Genomic DNA, 18,247 nt, shown 5'->3' with positions numbered 1-18,247 from the left:
TTTCTGACTTACTTCACTCTGTATGACAGACTCTAGGTCTATCCATCTCATTACAAATAACTCAATTTCATTTCTTTTTAAGGCTGAGTAATATTCCATTGTGTATATGTGCCACATCTTCTTTATCCATTCGTCCGATGATGGGCGCTTAGGTTCTTTCCATCTCCGGGCTATTGTAAATAGAGCTGCAATGAACATTTTGGTACATGACTCTTTTTGAATTTTGGTTTTCTCAGGGTATATGCCCAGTAGTGGGATTGCTGGGTCATATGGTAATTCTATTTGTAGTTTTTTAAGGAACCTCCATACTGTTCTCCATAGTGGCTGAACCAATTCACATTCCCACCAGCAGTGCAAGAGTGTCCCCTTTTCTCCACACCCTCTCCAGCATTTATTGTTTCTAGATTTTTTGATGATGGCCATTCTGACTGGTGTGAGATGATATCTCATTGTAGTTTTGATTTGCATTTCTCTAATGATTAATGATGTTGAGCATTCTTTCATGTGTTTGTTGGCATTCTGTATATCTTCTTTGGAGAAATGTCTGTTTAGGTCTTCTGCCCACTTTTGGATGGGGTTGTTTGTTTTTTTGTTATTGAGCTGCATGAGCTGCTTGTAAATTTTGGAGATTAATCCTTTGTCAGTTGCTTCATTTGCAAATGTTTTCTCCCATTCTGAGGGTTGTCTTTTGGTCTTGATTATGGTTTCCTTTGCTGTGCAAAAGCTTTGAAGTTTCATTAGGTCCCATTTGTTTATTTTTGTTTTTATTTCCATTACTCTAGGAGGTGGGTCAGAAAGGATCTTGCTGTGATTTATGTCATAGAGTGTTCTTCCTATGTTTTCCTCTAAGAGTTTGATAGTTTCTGGCCTTACATTTAGGTCTTTAATCCATTTTGAGCTTATTTTTGTGTATGGTGTTAGGGAGTGATCTAATCTCATACTTTTACATGTACCTGTCCAGTTTTCCCAGCACCATTTATTGAAGAGGCTGTCCTTTCTCCACTGTACAATCCTGCCTCCTTTATCAAAGATAAGGTGTCCATATGTGCGTGGGTTTATCTCTGGGCTTTCTATCCTGTTCCACTGATCTTTCTGTTTTTGTGCCAGTACCATACTGTCTTGATTACTGTTGCTTTGTAGTATAGTCTGAAGTCAGGGAGCCTGATTCCTCCAGCTCCTTTTTTCGTTCTCAAGATTGCTTTGGCTATTCGGGGTCTTTTGTGTTTCCATACAAATTCTTACCAATTTTCATTCATACATAACAATTTTGCTTCAACACCCAGTTTTGCATGGTAAGCAAACTTTTTTCCCCTGACGAGGTGAGAGCCCGGTCTCAATCTGCTCAGTATCATGAGATATTAAAAAACAAAAACAAATTCACATCAAACTCTTCATTTTGAGCAGCAGTTTAATGGAGACGTCAGCTCAGAGTTCTGTATCCTGAGTACTTACACAGAATCCAGTCTTTTATTTAAAAGCCTGTTTTCTTTTGCATAAAAATGACTCCCAGATATATCAAGAGTGTTGGAACCCATTGGTGCCAATTTATGAAGCCAGTGCTGGTGGTATAACTGCCCCCAAGGTTCTGGCTGCTTCAGGAACTTTTCCATTTTATTCAAATGATGGTCACATTCAGAGTTGTCCACAGCGTGTGATTATGAATGTATTTTTCACCAGCTTGATGCTTAAGCTAACTTTTCCATTAATAGTAACTCCGCCATTATAATGAGAACAAATGCCGCTAATACACATTTATTTCACCCGTGAACAAAAATTCAGGGGCTAACTACAGTCACACAGTAAATGACAAGTATCCTATAATTTGAAAAATCAGTCAACAGCTAGCTGAGTCCCTCCACACAGGAGGAAGTAAAGATCCATTTGCTGAGGATGGACTGGCAGTATTGTACACAGCACAGAGGCGAGCAAACAATGGGGAAGCAGGACTGTGATCAAGACTTAGTACAGTATGAAAAAGGCAGAACAAAGGAGCCCCAAAGGAGAGGAAGAGGAAACAGCATCTATGGATTGTAGACATTTACAAAACTTCATATGAACTAAGGTATTTTGGAGGTAAGTAACAGAGACAGATTCTAACCTGAGCTACAAAGGAATTACTGTAAACAGTCAGGAAATTAGGAGAAGCTGGCCCAGAGAAGGACCTGAAACCAGCACAGCTCTGGCCAGTTCACACAGCAACAAATGGAGAGTCATCAGGACCCAGTTATTGAATAAGTGGCCTCTCAAGCATTCTCACCATTCTTGTTTAATTTAGGAGTTAAAGCCCCAACTGCCCTGGCTCAGGTCACATGCCTGCCCTGGGGCCAAAGTAGGGCAAAGTACCTAAGATCTACTCTCCTACCAAGACGGCAAGACATGGTGGGGCCATCATTCCTCCAAAGGAAATCAGGACAGAAGGAAGAAAAGAAAGCACTCCTGTCCACTACGGGTACTGAACCTGATTCTTTATATTTAATCCTCAAAGTAACCCTACCAGTAGGTATTACCAGCTCAACTTTACTGACAGAGAAACTGAGGCTTAGAGAGGTCAGGTGGCCTGCCCAGGAAGGAATGCATGGCGGTGAGGGACCAATCTGAACTGAGTCTGACATGGGACACCTGTGCTCTCCAAGCCACCAGGCTGCAGGAGGCGACGCAGGACCAAAGTCCAAATGCCACCAACAATTCTACATTTTTCTGATGGCAACTGCTAGAAAGGAATGGAAAAATCTCTGGAGACGAATCCAAACCAAAAGGATTGCACTTGCAGGAGGTAAAGAGGAATCTTAGAGCAGATCTATCTTGGACGTGTCCAGTATCTTTTATCCTCAAAAACCTTGGTGAGAACAAATCCATTTCCTCTAATGTGTAGCTCTTCAGGAGGGATGGGAAGAGGACAAAAGAAATTTCCAAGTGTCATAACTAACAACCCCAAAGAAAAGGGGAGGAATGTTCTAGAAGCTCCAGTTAGATGCCCAAGCTCTGCAAGACTGCTGTTAAAGACACAGCTCTAGGAGCCCATGAGGCAGGCGTCACTCTATGTCTGCACTTCTGGCATGTCAACCCTGTTTCCTAATTATCATAACGGACGTGTCTGCCTCACCCCCCAGGCCAGGAGCTTCCCCAGAGGCAGGTAACGTGTCTTGTTCATCTTTGTAACCTACGACAAGCCTTGGTTACACAGATGCTACCCACGGATGAAGCATCAATAACTTTACAATCAAAAAAAGAAGACAAACTCAGTCTAGGGAAGAAAACGCCACTTCAGGAACGTCTCAGCTTCAGACTCACATCTCTCGTGGCTCATCTCCTAGAATCATCAACTCTACTGCTCCCAGGGTAGGGGAGGCCACTGAAGGTAGAGAAAGGAAGTTGAAGGCTGGACCCTTAGGAGGTAGTCAGTAAATATGTGCTACATGAGCTGGTAGCGCCCATCTTTCTCTCAAGATCCCCTCCAGACTCTCCAAGCTCAAATTCCCCCTAAAACTGACCGCCAGGAAAACGTGTGCCTCCTCCAAAGAGCCATGCTTCCTCTTATTAGATATGGAATCCTTTCTGCCAGGATGCTCTGAGTTACAGGGGTGCCTTGTACAACCCACTTGCGACCTGAGAGCGGAGAGAAGTCCATCCATCACTCTTTAAACATGACCCCAAACAGCCGAATCCACTTGACGGACTGTCATCCCATTCGATACTTACAGAGCTCCTACTATATGCTGGAGCCGAATGAGGCAATGAACATACAGTAAAAAAAAAGATAACGTCCTAGCCTGGCATTCTACTGCAAGTGGCTTCAGAATCGAGTAGGTCCGAGCACGGATGGGAGGCGGTCCCTCCTGCAGTAACTGAGGGTGTGGGACGAGGCCCCGCCAGCACCATGCCAAACGGCCGATGTGCCATGTTTCTATCAGCTACTGCTGGCAACCCTCACCTCCCTCCACGTATTCTCTCAAATAGGACGAGTGACTGGCCCTTCTCTTAGGTGTCTCTTTTTCTCACTGAGTCTGGCCTTCCAGAACACAGCAGGACGATGGGTTTGGGCTCTGGTGCTAGATGGCCTGAGGGATTCGGACCCAGCTCTGCTTCTTACCAGTTGAGAAATCTTAGACAAGCTACTTCACTTCTCAAAACCCCATCTGTGAACAGTACCTTCCCTCAAGGAACCCTGCTGAGGACTGCAAGAGTTCATCGACGTAAAGACTTAGCACAGTAACCAGAATTGAAAGTATGCGCCGACGGCTAGCTGCTAGTATTACAGCGGCTCTTACATAACGAGTGTTTTCATAGCAGTGTTCTTTCCCTGCCAGATTAACCTACACCTGCCAGAATTCTCTTTTCCCTCTTGTTTTCGAAAGTGGACCACGACAGGGTGTCAGGAACAATCTTTGCACAATCTCTCCTGTCCTGGGCCCGATTCTCACCAGCTACTACACACGGTGTCGCTTTGGGTTCTGGGCTGTTCATGCAGAGTGCCGTGGATGTGTGCAGGGAGGTGGAATGGTTTTAATGCTTTGAAAGACACCTGGAGAAAGAAGGTTCAGGAACTCCCTTTTCATTGGGATGAATCACAGAAGAGTCATTCAATTGTTGGGGTATTTTAAATAGTCATATTATTTAAAATGATATATTTTTTCTTCCTTTGCCCTTTCGAAATGGGAAGAGCAATGCCTCAACTCTTCCCCCTCATCCTTTTACTACTCCACTCCAACACACGTTTACAACTCTTTCTTGGTAAAAACCAACCCATTAATAAAATGACAGCCGAGCATCACGAAGAATGGGTTTGATTAATGCCAACAAAGAGGGTTCGGCAAAAGTCGTGGTGAAATGAAACACTAATGTTATTCAGAGATGAGAGATCACTGACAGGATCTCACTTTGCAAACAAAAACAGAAGGAAAAATCAGTGCGGCGTAGTAAATGCCACTGGAGGACCATCTCTGCTTCAACCTCACCTCTCTCCCAGCTTGCTGACTACAGCCATCGACTCCACTGCTCCCAGGGTAAGAGGATCACAGAAGGACGTGAAAGAAGGCTTAAGGCTGGCAAGAGAAGTCTTTTACCCTGATGTGGGAGTTCAACACCTACCTCTCTTGCAGGCAACAAGAGCAACGATGCAAGGGGATCCGACAGTAACTTCACATCACACCTGGATCTTCCCCACACATCACAGCTGGAGTGCAGTGAGGTGGTGAGGCTTTCTCATGGTCAAAGTGGGTGGTGGGGGCTTCCCTGGTGGCGCAGTGGTTGAGAGTCCGCCTGCCGATGCAGGGGACACGGGTTCGTGCCCCGGTCTGGGAAGATCCCACATGCCACAGAGCGGCTGGGCCCGTGAGCCATGGCCGCTGAGCCTGCGCGTCTGGAGCCTGTGCTCCACAATGGGAGAGGCCACAACAGTGAGAGGCCCGTGTACCACAAAAAAAACAAAAAAAAGTGGGTGGTGACAGGGCACCCAACCAACACTGAATCAACCAACCAACCAACCAAGCAGCCGGCCCAAGAATGAACTACATTGTTTCCTCAGCGGGTCAAGCAGCCAGTCCCTTCCTCCCAAGCCCCTCCGAGTTTCTGATGAGCATGTCAATCCCCCAGATAGCTGCCCCAGGCCCGGCACCCAAAGGAATCCAGGGACACGAGCACTGGTCTCTAAGCTGTGCGGGTCTGACCACATCCTTACAAGTGGACACCTCGCCCTGGTTCCCCTGAAGGGACAGAGGCTCCCAACCCCCTTTCACTCTGGTAAGAAGCCTTCACCCTTCCTAGCTCAGCAGCCCTTCCTTCATTCAGCAAACCAGAGCCATCCCTGTCCCAGGAGAATTTCAAATACTTTCACTCAAGGGCTATTTAGCTAAATTCACCGCCTGTCAACAGTCACTGAGAATACAGTGATCAAAGAGTCTCTGCCACCTAGAGACCCAGAGTCCACTAGGATTGTCACAGTTCTGAGGGTAAGGGGCCCGCTCCCCTCTCCACCCAGGCTTTCTGCCACAGCCAACTCTGGTCTCATGATCCCTCTGAATGAAGGTCCACGGATGGGCAGAGTGGTGGGCAGAGACGCTGCAGGGACCACCTCCCCCGTGCCCAGGCCGGCCCATCCCGGTTTTTAACTCTTCACCCAGTTGCCTGTTTGGCTGAGACCTTGGCTTGCTCTCACTTGAGCTCACCTGAGTTAGAACTCAAGTTGCTTCTAAAGTCAGCTCCCTTCTTTCGAGGTCATTTAGAGACAGAGGAAACAGACCACAAGGATGGCAGTCTGAACCAGAATGAGCTCAGGGGCTGCTCCTCAAAGGCCCTACCCCTGAAGCCCACCCCAGATCAGGCATGTCTCCACGGCAACTGTGGGTGTTTTTCTGATTCCAAAAATAAAACTTACTCACCGAAGATTTAGAAAGTACTAAGTATAGGTGTATACTTTAATGTGTGTATGTACACAAACATACATGACTTGTAATAAATACTACCACCACTGGATCACCACGACACATACACACACCTGTATATATATTAGTTACCTAATCAAAAACTTACTCTCCAGCTTTACCATTGAGTATGGTGATAATTAATGGTTTCTGACAAAAACATTTGATCATACCAAAAAAGGACCTTTATTCTTCATTTACCGAGAATATTTTATCAGATATCGATGATGAGTGTTACCAAATGGACATTTTGGTACCTATCAAGATAAATATCTGGTTTTTCTCCTTTGATTTATTAATGGGTGGACTTAATGGATGAATTTCCTAATGTTAAACCATCCTAGAAATCCTAAATACATTTTAACTTTTTATATATGTTGTTCCTTTAATATATGACTGAATTTGACAGAGCGATACCTTTCTTGAATTGTTACGTATCCATGCACAAATGCTACCAGTCTATACTTTTCTTGTTTCTGCTATCTTTGTCAGATTTTTTATACTGGAGTGATACACACTTGAACCAAGGTACAGATATAGATAAAAAATGCTCTAAGAAAATATAAATAGTGAAGGACTTTTTGTATACACCTTGAAGGGTGCCCTGAAAATCACCATAAAACCATCCAGGCTTGCTACCTTCTTGGGATACAGTTCTTTCTTAACTTTTATAACTTTCTTCCACAGATTTTTTTGGTCCCTTCAGGTAGCCTGCCTCATCTCCAATGAATTTTGATACTGAATGCGATCCTAGAAAACAGTCCATCTCATCCCTATTTCCCCATTTCTCAGCACAAAGTTGTATGTGATATTCTCTTCTGTTTTGAACATTCTCCAAATCCAAAGGTACAACTGTTTTCTTATTTTTCACGTTTTCTCTCTTATCTCCTTGCCACAGGTTTCTAATTAAATGATATTTTTCAAAGAACCACGTCTTTCTTACTTTTCTCTATCAATTACAATGGTTTTATCATTTTGTGTTTTGTTTGTGGGAGGCGGAGTGTGTGACTGCTTGTTTTGCTGACATCTGTTTAACAGGCTGGGCCTCTGTCTGAAAAACCTCCAAAGCAGCCAATGTCGGGAATAAACGCAGACTCTGCCACCCTTACCTCAATGAGCTTTCTTTCATAGGAGCTTGCTAGTTCCTCGGCAACTTCTCCCGGCTTCTGGTCAGTAACTGTAACTTCTCCATCAACATTCCAAAGATTTGGTACAACTTTAGGAAAAGAAAGACATTCCATAAGTATTTTAACAGTAATCAAAAATAATTCTCCCAGTTGAAAAAAAAAAAAAAAATTCTTCTTTTCCAAATGGCTTCTCCAGAGAGAAAGCTCTTGTTAAAGGAGAAAAAGAAGATCACAATTACTAATTACTTCCGCATTGCATCATTTTCACAGAAGTACAATAAATCAAACGATAAGCTGTATTTAAGAACAGCAATAACTGTCCTAGAGACAGATGCACAGGAGTCTGGGGAACGATCCTATAGCTACTTTCCATTTCAGGGGAAAACAGACAATGTTTTGGCAAATATAAGAGCCTACACTTACATCTTTTATACTGGTCAAATTTCTTTTTCTCCAACAAAAAAGTTTTCCAGGAGATAGCACCTGCCTAGAGCCTGAAGTGAAATGATAACGGGGCTCAGATTACATTTAGAACCAAGGAATCTTCTGGAAAAACTCTAAAACCAATGCACAATGACAATGCAAAGACATCTTCATGAGATACTGACTCTCAGGTCAGCGCAAGAATTAGCACAGTATTTTAAGGAACCTCCATACCCTTTTCCATAGTGGCTGCACCAATTTACATTCCCACCAACAGTGGAGGAGGGTTCCCTTTTCTCCACACCCTCTCTAGCATTTACTGTTTGTAGACTTTTTAATGATGGCCATTTTGACTGGTGTGAGATGATACCTCATTGTAGTTTTGATTTGCATTTCTCTAATAATTAGTGATATTGAGCATCTTTTCACATGCCTGTTGACCATCTATATGTCTTCTTCAGAGAAATGTCTATTTAGGTCTTCTGCCCATTTTTTGATTGGGTTGTTTGGTTTGGTTTTTTTCTATTAAGCTGTATGAGCTAAAAACAGTGTTACATATATCCGGAGAAAACTTTAATTTGAAAAGATACATGCACCCCCATGTTCATAGCAGCATGATTTACAATAGCCAAAACATGGAAGCAACCTAAATGTGCATTGACAGATGAATGGGTAAAGAAGATGTGGTACATATACATAATGGAATACTACTCAGCCATAAAAAAGAATGAAATAATGCCATTTGCAGCAACATGGATGGACCTAGACATTATCATACTAAGTAAAGTAAATCAGACAGAGAAAGACAAATACCATATGATATCACTTACGTATGGAATCTTAAAAAGTGATACAAATGAACTTATTTACAAAATAGAAATAGACTCACAGACAAAGAAAACCAATTTATGGTTACCAAAGGGGAAAGGAAGGGAAGGATAAATTGGGAATTTGGGTTTAACAGACACACACTACTTTATATAAAATAGGTAAACAACAAGGACCTACTGGATAGCACAAGGAACTGTAATAACCTATTATGGAAAAGAATCTGAAAAATATATATATATATATATGTATAACTGAATCACTTTGCTGTACACTTGAAGCTAACACAACATTGTAAGTCAACTATACTTCAAAAAAAAAAAAGAGCACAGTAGATGCCCATGGCATTGTTTCTACTATCAGGTATATACCCACATGTGCTCACTTTGTAGAGAAGAGTAAAAAGATAAAAACTGGGAAAGAGCCAGATAATTCCGAGATAAGCAGAAGGAGAGCAGTGGAGAACTCCTGCACGAGCAGCTAAGAAGACCCAGCAGTGTGACTATGGATTCGCCCCATGTCTGAAAACAAGCATCAGGGATGCAGATGTAGATCCTGTGTGTCCTGAGATGAGATTCCTGGACGCCCCATCAAGTGTGATGAGACGGCAATGAGGCAGAACAGGAAGCTAAGGTGAGCCCCCCAGCGACTGGGATTCGAGAGACACGGGCTCTGGTCAGGCACTGAGGGAGAAGTCAACACGGGGAAAAGCTGAGCAAAAATGGGACTCACTGCTGGGCCTGAACTGACCAGTGGCTCCACCTTCAGCCCTTCACGGAGCCTCCATCAGGCCACAGCTGATCATGGCCCCGGAGGTAGCAAGGCCCCTGAGTGATGACACAGAACGTACTGGAATAAAACCCTAAGTGGTTTCCATCCCAGCAGTGACTATAGCTGCAGCTACTGCAAGGAGTGACCCAGTAACAACCTGTTTAAGTTGACAGATTGAACATGTTAATTTACATTCACAACCTCTCAAAATCTCATTAAAATACCAATTAAAAATAATTCCTTCTAAAGGCACCACCCTTAAAGAAAAAGAGAATGAGAGAGAAAACAACACAACAAAATTTTAGAAGCTGAGAAGAAGGTAGGTAACTGGTGAGGAACCTGACAGACCTGAGAAAATTTCATTCTCAGCTACAAGTGGGCAACTGCAAAACACAATCTGATTAAAGTGAACAACCTGCATAGACTGCTAACACGAGACACTTCTAGAAGCGGAAGTGAACACCAGCTAAAGGTCCAAAGAAGGGATAAAAGTCTGCCTTAAGAAGCAACTAGCAGAAAACTAGGGGTTTATTCTCCAGAAAAGGTTAAAAAAAAAACCCAAAAAAACCCAGTAGCTGCACCTGAGTTGAAGGTAGGGGTATCTTACTAAAAACAGAGGTAAAAATAATACACACTGAACTTTTGAAGTTTTGCCATTCTTCTTCCCTCCCCACTCCCAGAGCAGCAGGCATCAGGCATATACCTCTAAGCAAGGGAACAGAAAGTAATTTCCTAGGAATCTACCAGCCAAAGAGGAAAGGGCTCAATGTGGGAGGTTTTCCGGGAAAATGGCACAGCCCCTCAAACAGTGTTTTAGTACCCCACTCCTACATCTGAGAAGACAGCCAGAAATCACCTTATATTTGAGGCAAGCACCTAAGATGAAAGACAGGGACCAGAGTAAACAAATAGAGAAATCAACATGTAGGAAAGAAAAATTATTAAGTGAGAAGAACGTTTCAAAAGCAATCTACTGGTAATACTCCCAGAGAGAGAGGAGAAGGTGCAGCTGAGAAATGGGAAGAGGGAGACACTTGAAAAGAACACACAGAATGTATAAAAGCCCTTTGGAAAGCAAAACTATGACAACAAAAATGGAATACCATGTATAAGGGATAGACGGTAAAGAAATTTCTAGAGAATAGAGCCAGAGGATGACAAAATGGAGAACAAAAAAGGAAATCAAGAATTACCAAATGAGAAGAGCTCAAGAAAGAAAAAATAACACAGAGAGGAGGAAGTCAAAGATACAATTCAAGAAATGTCCCAGAACCACCAGACATGAGTGTTGAAGCTGAAGAGCTCTACTGAGGACAAGCTTGATGATAAGCGATGCTCACGTGCTCACAGTGAAATTCCACAACACGGGAGACAAAGAGGAGAGCGTACAAACTCCTGGAGTGGAAGCAGAAGTTTTACAAAGGATAAAAAAAAATCGGAAATGGCATAGGGTTTCTGAACAGCATCACTGTAAGCTAGAAAACAATGAATCTTCAATGTCCTGAGTGGAATTATTTCCAACCTGGAATGATCTACAAAGCCAAACCATGTGAGAAGCGGGTAAAGGCATTTACAGACATGCAACCTCTCAAAAATTTTACCTCCCACCCAAAGAAGAGAAGAAATCCAGGAAGAGGAAGACAGAGATGCCAAGATATAGGAGATCCAACACAAAAGTGTTTGAGAAAATTCTTAATGATAACCAAAGTGGGAAGAACCTGCAGGCCATCATGGATAAACGGATAAACAAAGTGTGGTATGCCCATACAACGGGTTAGTATTCAGCTTTAAAAAGGAATGAAGTACTGACACATGCCACAACATGGATGAACCTTGAAAACATGATGTTAAGTGAAAAAAGCCACACGTGATGTTAAGTGAAAGGCCTCATACTGCATGATTCCATGAAATGTCCAGAGTGGTATTGATTTCCAAGGGCTGAGAGGAAGGAGTGATGGGGAGTGATTGCTAATGAGTATCAGGTTTCTTTCTGGGGTGATAAAAAATGTTCTGGAAACAGAAAAGGATGGTTGCACAACCTTGTGAATATACCAAAACCACTGAACTGTGCACTTTAAAGGGGTGAACTGTACAGTATATGAATTATATCTCAATAAAGGAGGAGTGAATTGGAGAGTACAGGCCCACAGAGTAGTCAGGCTTCTTCCAGGTACAGGTCAGAGGACCCCAGGAGAGACTGCCTCAGGATGACACTGATGACTCAAGTGTTTGAAAACACTGAGATTTAAATAACTGAGGGAAATTTTGAAGTTGAATTAGTGATAAGTATGCAGAATACCAACAAAATTTAAAAAACAAAAACAGGTAAGTATTAATTTCAAAGAAATTTACAAGTTGTCCAAAAATACTAATCATATATCTCATGGCTCAACTGTGGAGAGCATTTTCAGAGTCATAGTAATGTAATCGTGGATCATGGATCTAACCAAAATGAGTACATGACTGTGCTAGATTATATGACAGCCAGAGGGTGTGTGCGTGTATATGTCTGTCTGTGTGTGTACACAGTTCAAGGGCGTGGAGGATCAGAGACTGCTACCCTTCATCTTCCACAATGAGAAATCAATAAACAACACCTACAACTAAAAAATCAACAAATGGCAATAGACACACATTATTCAGAGATATGAAGGTAACTACTAAAACAATCAGTTAAAAAGTCTGAAGCAGCTGCTTGTGAGGAGTGGGAAATGGGGAAAGACGGTGGCTAGAAGTATCAGGTCTTTTACCACAAGGCTATGTACAAAAGCTCAATTTTTTAAAAAACTAAACTCAATTTCATTTGGTGAAATAAATTTTTAAAAATTTTTAAATAAAAAGCTGAAAGGCTGAAAGCATTTCCTCTAAGATCAGGAATAAGATAAAGATGCCCACTCTCGCCACTTTTATTCAGCACAGTGTTGGAAGTCCTAGCCACGGCAATCAGACAAGAAATAAAAGGAGTCTAAATTGGAAAGGAAGAAGTAAAACCGGCACTGTTTGCTGATGACATGATACTATACATAGAAAATCCTGAAGATACCACCAAAAACACGAGTAGAGCGTATTAATGAACTCAGTAAAGTTACAGGATATAAAAATAATATTCAGAAATCTGTTGCATTTCTCTACATTAATAATGAACTATAAAGAAAGACAAATTTAAAAAACAATCCCATCAAAAAGAATAAAATGCCTAGGAATAAATCTAACCAAGGAGGTAAAAGACCTGTACTCAGAAAACTTTAAGACACTGATGAAAGAAACTGAAGACAACACAGACAGACAGAAAGATACACTGTGTTCATGGATTGAAAAAATTAGTATTGTTAAAATGACCATAACACCCAAGGCAATCTACAGATTCAATGCAATCCCTATCAAAATACCAATGGCATTTTTCACAGAACTTGAATACTTCTAAAATTTGTATGGAAATACAAAAGACCCCATTTAACCAAAACAATCTGGAGAAAGAACAGAGCTGGAGGCATCACACTCCTTGATTTCGGACAAGACTACAAAGCTACAGCAATCAAAACAGTATAGTACTGGCATAAAAACAGGCACATAGATCAATGGAGGAGAAGAGAGAGCCCAGAAATAAACCCACGCACTTTTGGTCAATTAATCTACAACAAAGGAGGCAAGAATATATAATGGGGAAAAAGTCTTTTCAATTACTGGTACTGGGAAAACTGGACAGATACACGTAAAAGAATGAAATCAGAACATTTCTCACACAATATACAAAAATAAATTCAAAATGAGTTAAAGAACTAAATGTAAGACCAGAAACTATAAAACTCCTAAAAGAAAACATAGGCAGAACACTGTTTGACATAAATTGTAGTGGTATTTTTTTTGGATCCGTCTCCTAAGGCAAAGGAAACAAAAGCAAAAATAAGCAAATGGGACCTAATTAAACTTAAAAGCTTTTGCACAGCAAAGGAAACCATAAACAACAGCAAAAAAGACAACCTACTGAATAGGAGAAAATATTTGCAAATAATATAACCAACAGGGGGCTAATATCCAAAATATATAAACAGCTCATACAACTCAATACCAAACAACAACAACAACCCAACTTTAAAATGGTCAGAAGACCTGAATAGACATTTTTCAAAAAGAGATATACAGATGGCAAACAGGCACACAAAAAGATGTTCAACGTTCCTAATCATCACTGAAATGCAAATCAAAACCACAATGCAGCATCACCTCACACCTATCAAAATGGCTATCATCAGGAGACCACAAATAACAAGTGTCGGCAAGAATATATATTGCTGCAGCCTCTGTGAAAAACAGTATGGAGGTTCCTCAAGAAAACTAAAAATAGAACTACCATATGATCCAGCAATTCCATTACTGGGTATATATCTGAAGAAAATGAAAACACTGATTTGAAAAGATACAAACACCCCAGTGTTCATAGGAGCATTATTTACAACTGCCAAGATATGGAAGCAACCTAAGTGTCCATCAACAGATGAATGGATAAAGATGTATCTCTATAGCTTATAGATTAATATTAGGAAAGTGACGGGAGCCATCTCATCGGTTAGACACTCCCCGCCTCTCTACTGGCAAGGTGAGCTGTGGCGAGGCACCAGAAGTTAGTTGTCCCTTTAGCTGAAGTTTGTACAAGCACCACCATCTGATATGAGTATTTTCAAGTCAAGAAGATTTCATCTGCTTCGGGAGCAAGAGAACATTCAGGCGTTCAAGGAAGACAGCATAATAAAAGTGTGAGTAACGCCAAGTCATGAGAGCCAAAAATGGCAGCTTACAGCACCATTTCACACACTCTGCGCATCCTCCAGTAAACCAATCAACTTGGAGAGGATCAACTGTGATTGAATTCTGCAAGTCAAATCTGAACAACTGATACAAACATTTGTGACTGATCACACTTCAAGTCTGTTGTTGTTCTTTTAAGACACCTATTTCCTGAGAGTGATCTATTAGTCTTGGAACAGAGAGCCAGACAATTTAACAGCCCAGGAGGAAACTCTATTCGTTTCCAAAATAGCTCACTCTGAATTCCAGAGTACAAGACTATGCCATCGTAAACCTAAAATTTTTTCATTAACAATCTCGGTCCATGTTTTGAGTTACTTTGACAGTGTTCAGAACTTGACCTTCTGCCCTGCTCAAGCACTGCACGAAGAGGGCAGCTGCTGGTCCCCAACAGGACAGAAAGAAACTTTCACCCACATGGTTAGGTATTTCAACTGTGGATAAGAAACTTAAGCTGTATAGTAGTCACCCCCCACCTTATCTACAATTTTACTTCCCCCCGGTTTCAGTTACCTGTGGTCAACCGTGGTCCAAAAAATATTAAATGGAAAATTCCAGAAATAAATAATTTGTAAGTTTCAAGTCATGCACCATTCTCAGTAGCATGGTGAGACCTTGCACTACCCTGCTCTGTCCTGTCCAGGACGTGACTCACCTCTTTGGACAGAGTATCCAATGCTGTATATATGACCTGCCCATTAGTACAGGAAAAAAACAGCATATATGGGATGTGGCACTATGGGCAGTTTCAGGCATCCCCTGGGCTCTTGGAACCTATCCCGGGAGGATGGGCGGGGAGGGGACTGTGTTGAAAAGACCAAAACATAAACACAGGTCCAAAAGCAAAACAGGGTAAGGGCTGTATTTAATTTGCTAAACGAAATTTGAAAGCTACATCCATACACAATGGGTTCTCATATAAATAAAACAATGATATTGCTTCATCTTACACAGCACTTTGGAGCCTCCATATAGAACTCAGTCTGGCCAGCTGAGGTTTGTGCCAAAGGTGAAGCTATCTACATAATCTGTCTAGCACAGAGTGCCCCATAACCCAAGCAACCTAGTGAATATCCACATTATTCACAGGAACATCTACCCTTTATTCACTTGCACATACTCTGAGTAGTCAGCAGTTTTCTCTGCTATTTCCTTGATGGCATAATTATCGGAGTTAGACTCCAAATGGAAAAAATTTGGCAAAAATCATAAGCCTTCTCTCTTTAAATCCAAATAGACACTGAAACTGTGTTTGATAGAAGCACAAAGACACTGACTTTAAATCAGAACTATTTTTCATGTTCCAGAAAAGCTGTGGGTTTGTTAGCACCACTAGCAGGTCATTTAAACTTACGGAACATGACACAGTTTTTCACCTCCTTGCTGCCTGCCGAGGTGTCTGTGATTAAGTCACCTGAAATAAGCAGACGCTATGCTGGTCTCACTGGCAGTCAAAGCACCAGAGAACACATGGGGGGTTTTGCCTAAATTATTTTAAGCAAAACTTCAGATACCATGGAAAGCAGCATGGCAAACAGTATGATAAGGTTACTGTTCTGCTTTCAATTTGAACAAGCTTAGCCTGACCCGGATGCAAACAGTATGCGATGCTGGTGGTGAAAGAGGATAAAGAACAATTTAAAACTCAGAGATGGTTCCCTTGAACATTCTAATGCACAGAAGGAGGTGTGCCGGGTCCTATAACAGGGGGCTGGGTGTGGTGTGATGGGAATCTGGGACACGTGCAGGTTCCAAAGGAGAACAGTTCCTCTTGTGTAAGGTGACAGTGATCCTTACAAAACAGCAGGTACCCACACTTGTTCCAGCAAAGGAAACAGTCTTCATAATAACAGCATCTACCGTCCTCCAAGCACTCACTGAGGCAGGGGGAGAGCACAGCGAATGAGGCAGCCTGAGCTCTGCAATCAGACAGACACCAGGTGCAAAGTCTGGCCCCACCACTCACCAGTGAGTGACCTTGGGCAAGTGTTTCATCCTTTCACTCAACAACTGGCTACTTAAGATTCATTACACGCCAGGCACTAGACACTAGATACTTAATACAGGGATGTATGGGGGCGGGGAGGGGGGCGGTGGGGATTGCCAGTATGAAGCTTACACTCTAGTGGGAGGAGTCAGAAAATAACTCTTTAATATGTCAGGCTGTAAGACGTGCTTTGGGAGGGTTAAAGCATGGTGGTGAAGAAATACTAATTATATAAAGTATAAGGAAAGGCCTCACCATGGAGGTACCATCTGAGCACAGACCAGAATAAAGTGGGAGAGTGAGCCATGCAAAGCCCTGGGGGGGAGAGCATTCCTGAGAATGGCAAGTGCAAAGGCCCTGAGGTAGGCACAGGCCTAATGTGTTCCAGGAACAGTAGGAAGGCCAGTGTGGCTTAAGGATAATGCATGAGGAAGAGATCGACAGGAAATGAGACCACAGAGGAGATGGCAGGGGTTTGCAGGCTATGGTATTCCATTCTGAGCAAAACAGGAAGCCCCTGGAAGACTGAACAAAAGGTGGTATGATCAGACTTATTTTTTTTTAAGATCATTCTACTGGCTCTATGAAGGGGCAACTGTGGAAGCTGGGAGAGGAGGTGTAGTGGCTGGGGATGTACCCAGCTCAGGTCTCCCTTCAAGGGAGAACTCACTGCTCTACCAGTAGCAAGGAGTGAAGTTAGCTGACAACCACCAGCTGCAGCCCCTTCCAGATGCGCTACTCCTTCAGGGCAGCCCTAGCTAGTGGCTGAGCACAGAGAGGTACCTCGGGGCAATGTGGGACCCCTCTAATGAGCAATCTGTGCACAGAGCTCCCCAACAAGGTGGGTGGGCAAAACTTTGTTAAATCTGCATCCAAATCTGAGGCTGTCCCGGCCCGATGCTGCCTGTCCCCTTTATATTTCATAGGCATTATCCCCCAGGGCACCTCCTGTGCTCCTAACTTTGTAGCAGCATCTTCTTCCGAGAGAATCCAGGGCACAGAGCTGGTTAGCGTGCTACGGCAGTGGTCCAGGCAGGGGGCGATGATGCTGGCCTGGACCACGGTGACAGCGACGGGTGTGACAAGGAGTAGAAGAGGTCGAGAAAGAAAAGTCAGATTTGATGTGGGGTTGGGTGAAGACAGGAGTCAATGTAACACCAAGATTTCTGGCCTCTGGAACCTGCAGAATGGAACCATCATCTGACAGAGCCGGGGAGACTGGGGAAAGAGCAGGGCGGGTGACCGCCAGGAGTTTGGTTTTCAGACAAGCTAGGTTTGATACAACCATGTCTAAGAGGTAATATCAAAAATGCAGTAGCACGTGAGTCTAGAGTTTAGGGGAGAGGTCAGGGTTGGAGACACAAAATTAGGAGACAAGAGCATCCGGATAAGAACCGTAGAATTAGGTGAGACCACCCCACCTTTGAAAGCTGAGTTTCCTCCTGTTGCAAAATAGTCACAGTAACAGCCCCAACCGCAAAGAACCGCAGGATGAAACACCACAATGCAGGCGAAGCACTCAGCACCGTGTGCAGCCAGGAGTACAGATGTTGTTACTGCTGGGGTCATCCTTCTACCGGGCTTCTGCCTCGCCAGGCACGCTGCTGGGCACATTGTTGTATTACGTATTGTTCTCACAATAAACCTGCACGGTAGATGTTATTAACCCAGGAAAATGAGTGTCCAAGGCGTTAAGGGGCTAGCCCAAGGTCAGATAGGTACCAAAGGGGAGGTTCAGGACGAAACCCAAGCCCGTGTTCCTTCCCCCACAGCACGCTCCCGCCCCAGCCCCGTCAGCAGCTGAGTAACTAAGGGAGACTCGTTCACTCTCTGGTTCAGACCTTCGTCCAGCAGGCATTCATGAGGCCCAAAAGCTAAGGAGAGGT

At 42.9% G+C, this 18,247-nt stretch overlaps 1 protein-coding gene across 9 annotated transcripts in view; it reads right to left on the bottom strand.

Moving 5' to 3' along the window:
* SNX29 (sorting nexin 29) overlaps positions 1-18,247 on the bottom strand; it is a 550,106-nt gene that overhangs the window by 271,461 nt on the left and 260,398 nt on the right. For all 9 annotated transcript variants that reach the window (XR_004345666.1, XR_004345669.1, XR_004345667.1 and 6 more), the window contains one exon: positions 7,529-7,635. Coding sequence is in view for 5 of the 9 variants with exons in the window: in XM_032604205.1 (XP_032460096.1) it covers positions 7,529-7,635 (107 nt within the window). In the remaining 4 variants the exon portion in view is untranslated. The remainder of the gene's footprint in view (positions 1-7,528; positions 7,636-18,247) is intronic.

The sequence above is a fragment of the Phocoena sinus genome, chromosome 15 (genome assembly GCF_008692025.1).
Source record: "Phocoena sinus isolate mPhoSin1 chromosome 15, mPhoSin1.pri, whole genome shotgun sequence".
NCBI lineage: Eukaryota > Metazoa > Chordata > Mammalia > Artiodactyla > Phocoenidae > Phocoena > Phocoena sinus.
This window is presented reverse-complemented; position numbering and strand designations above follow the sequence as displayed.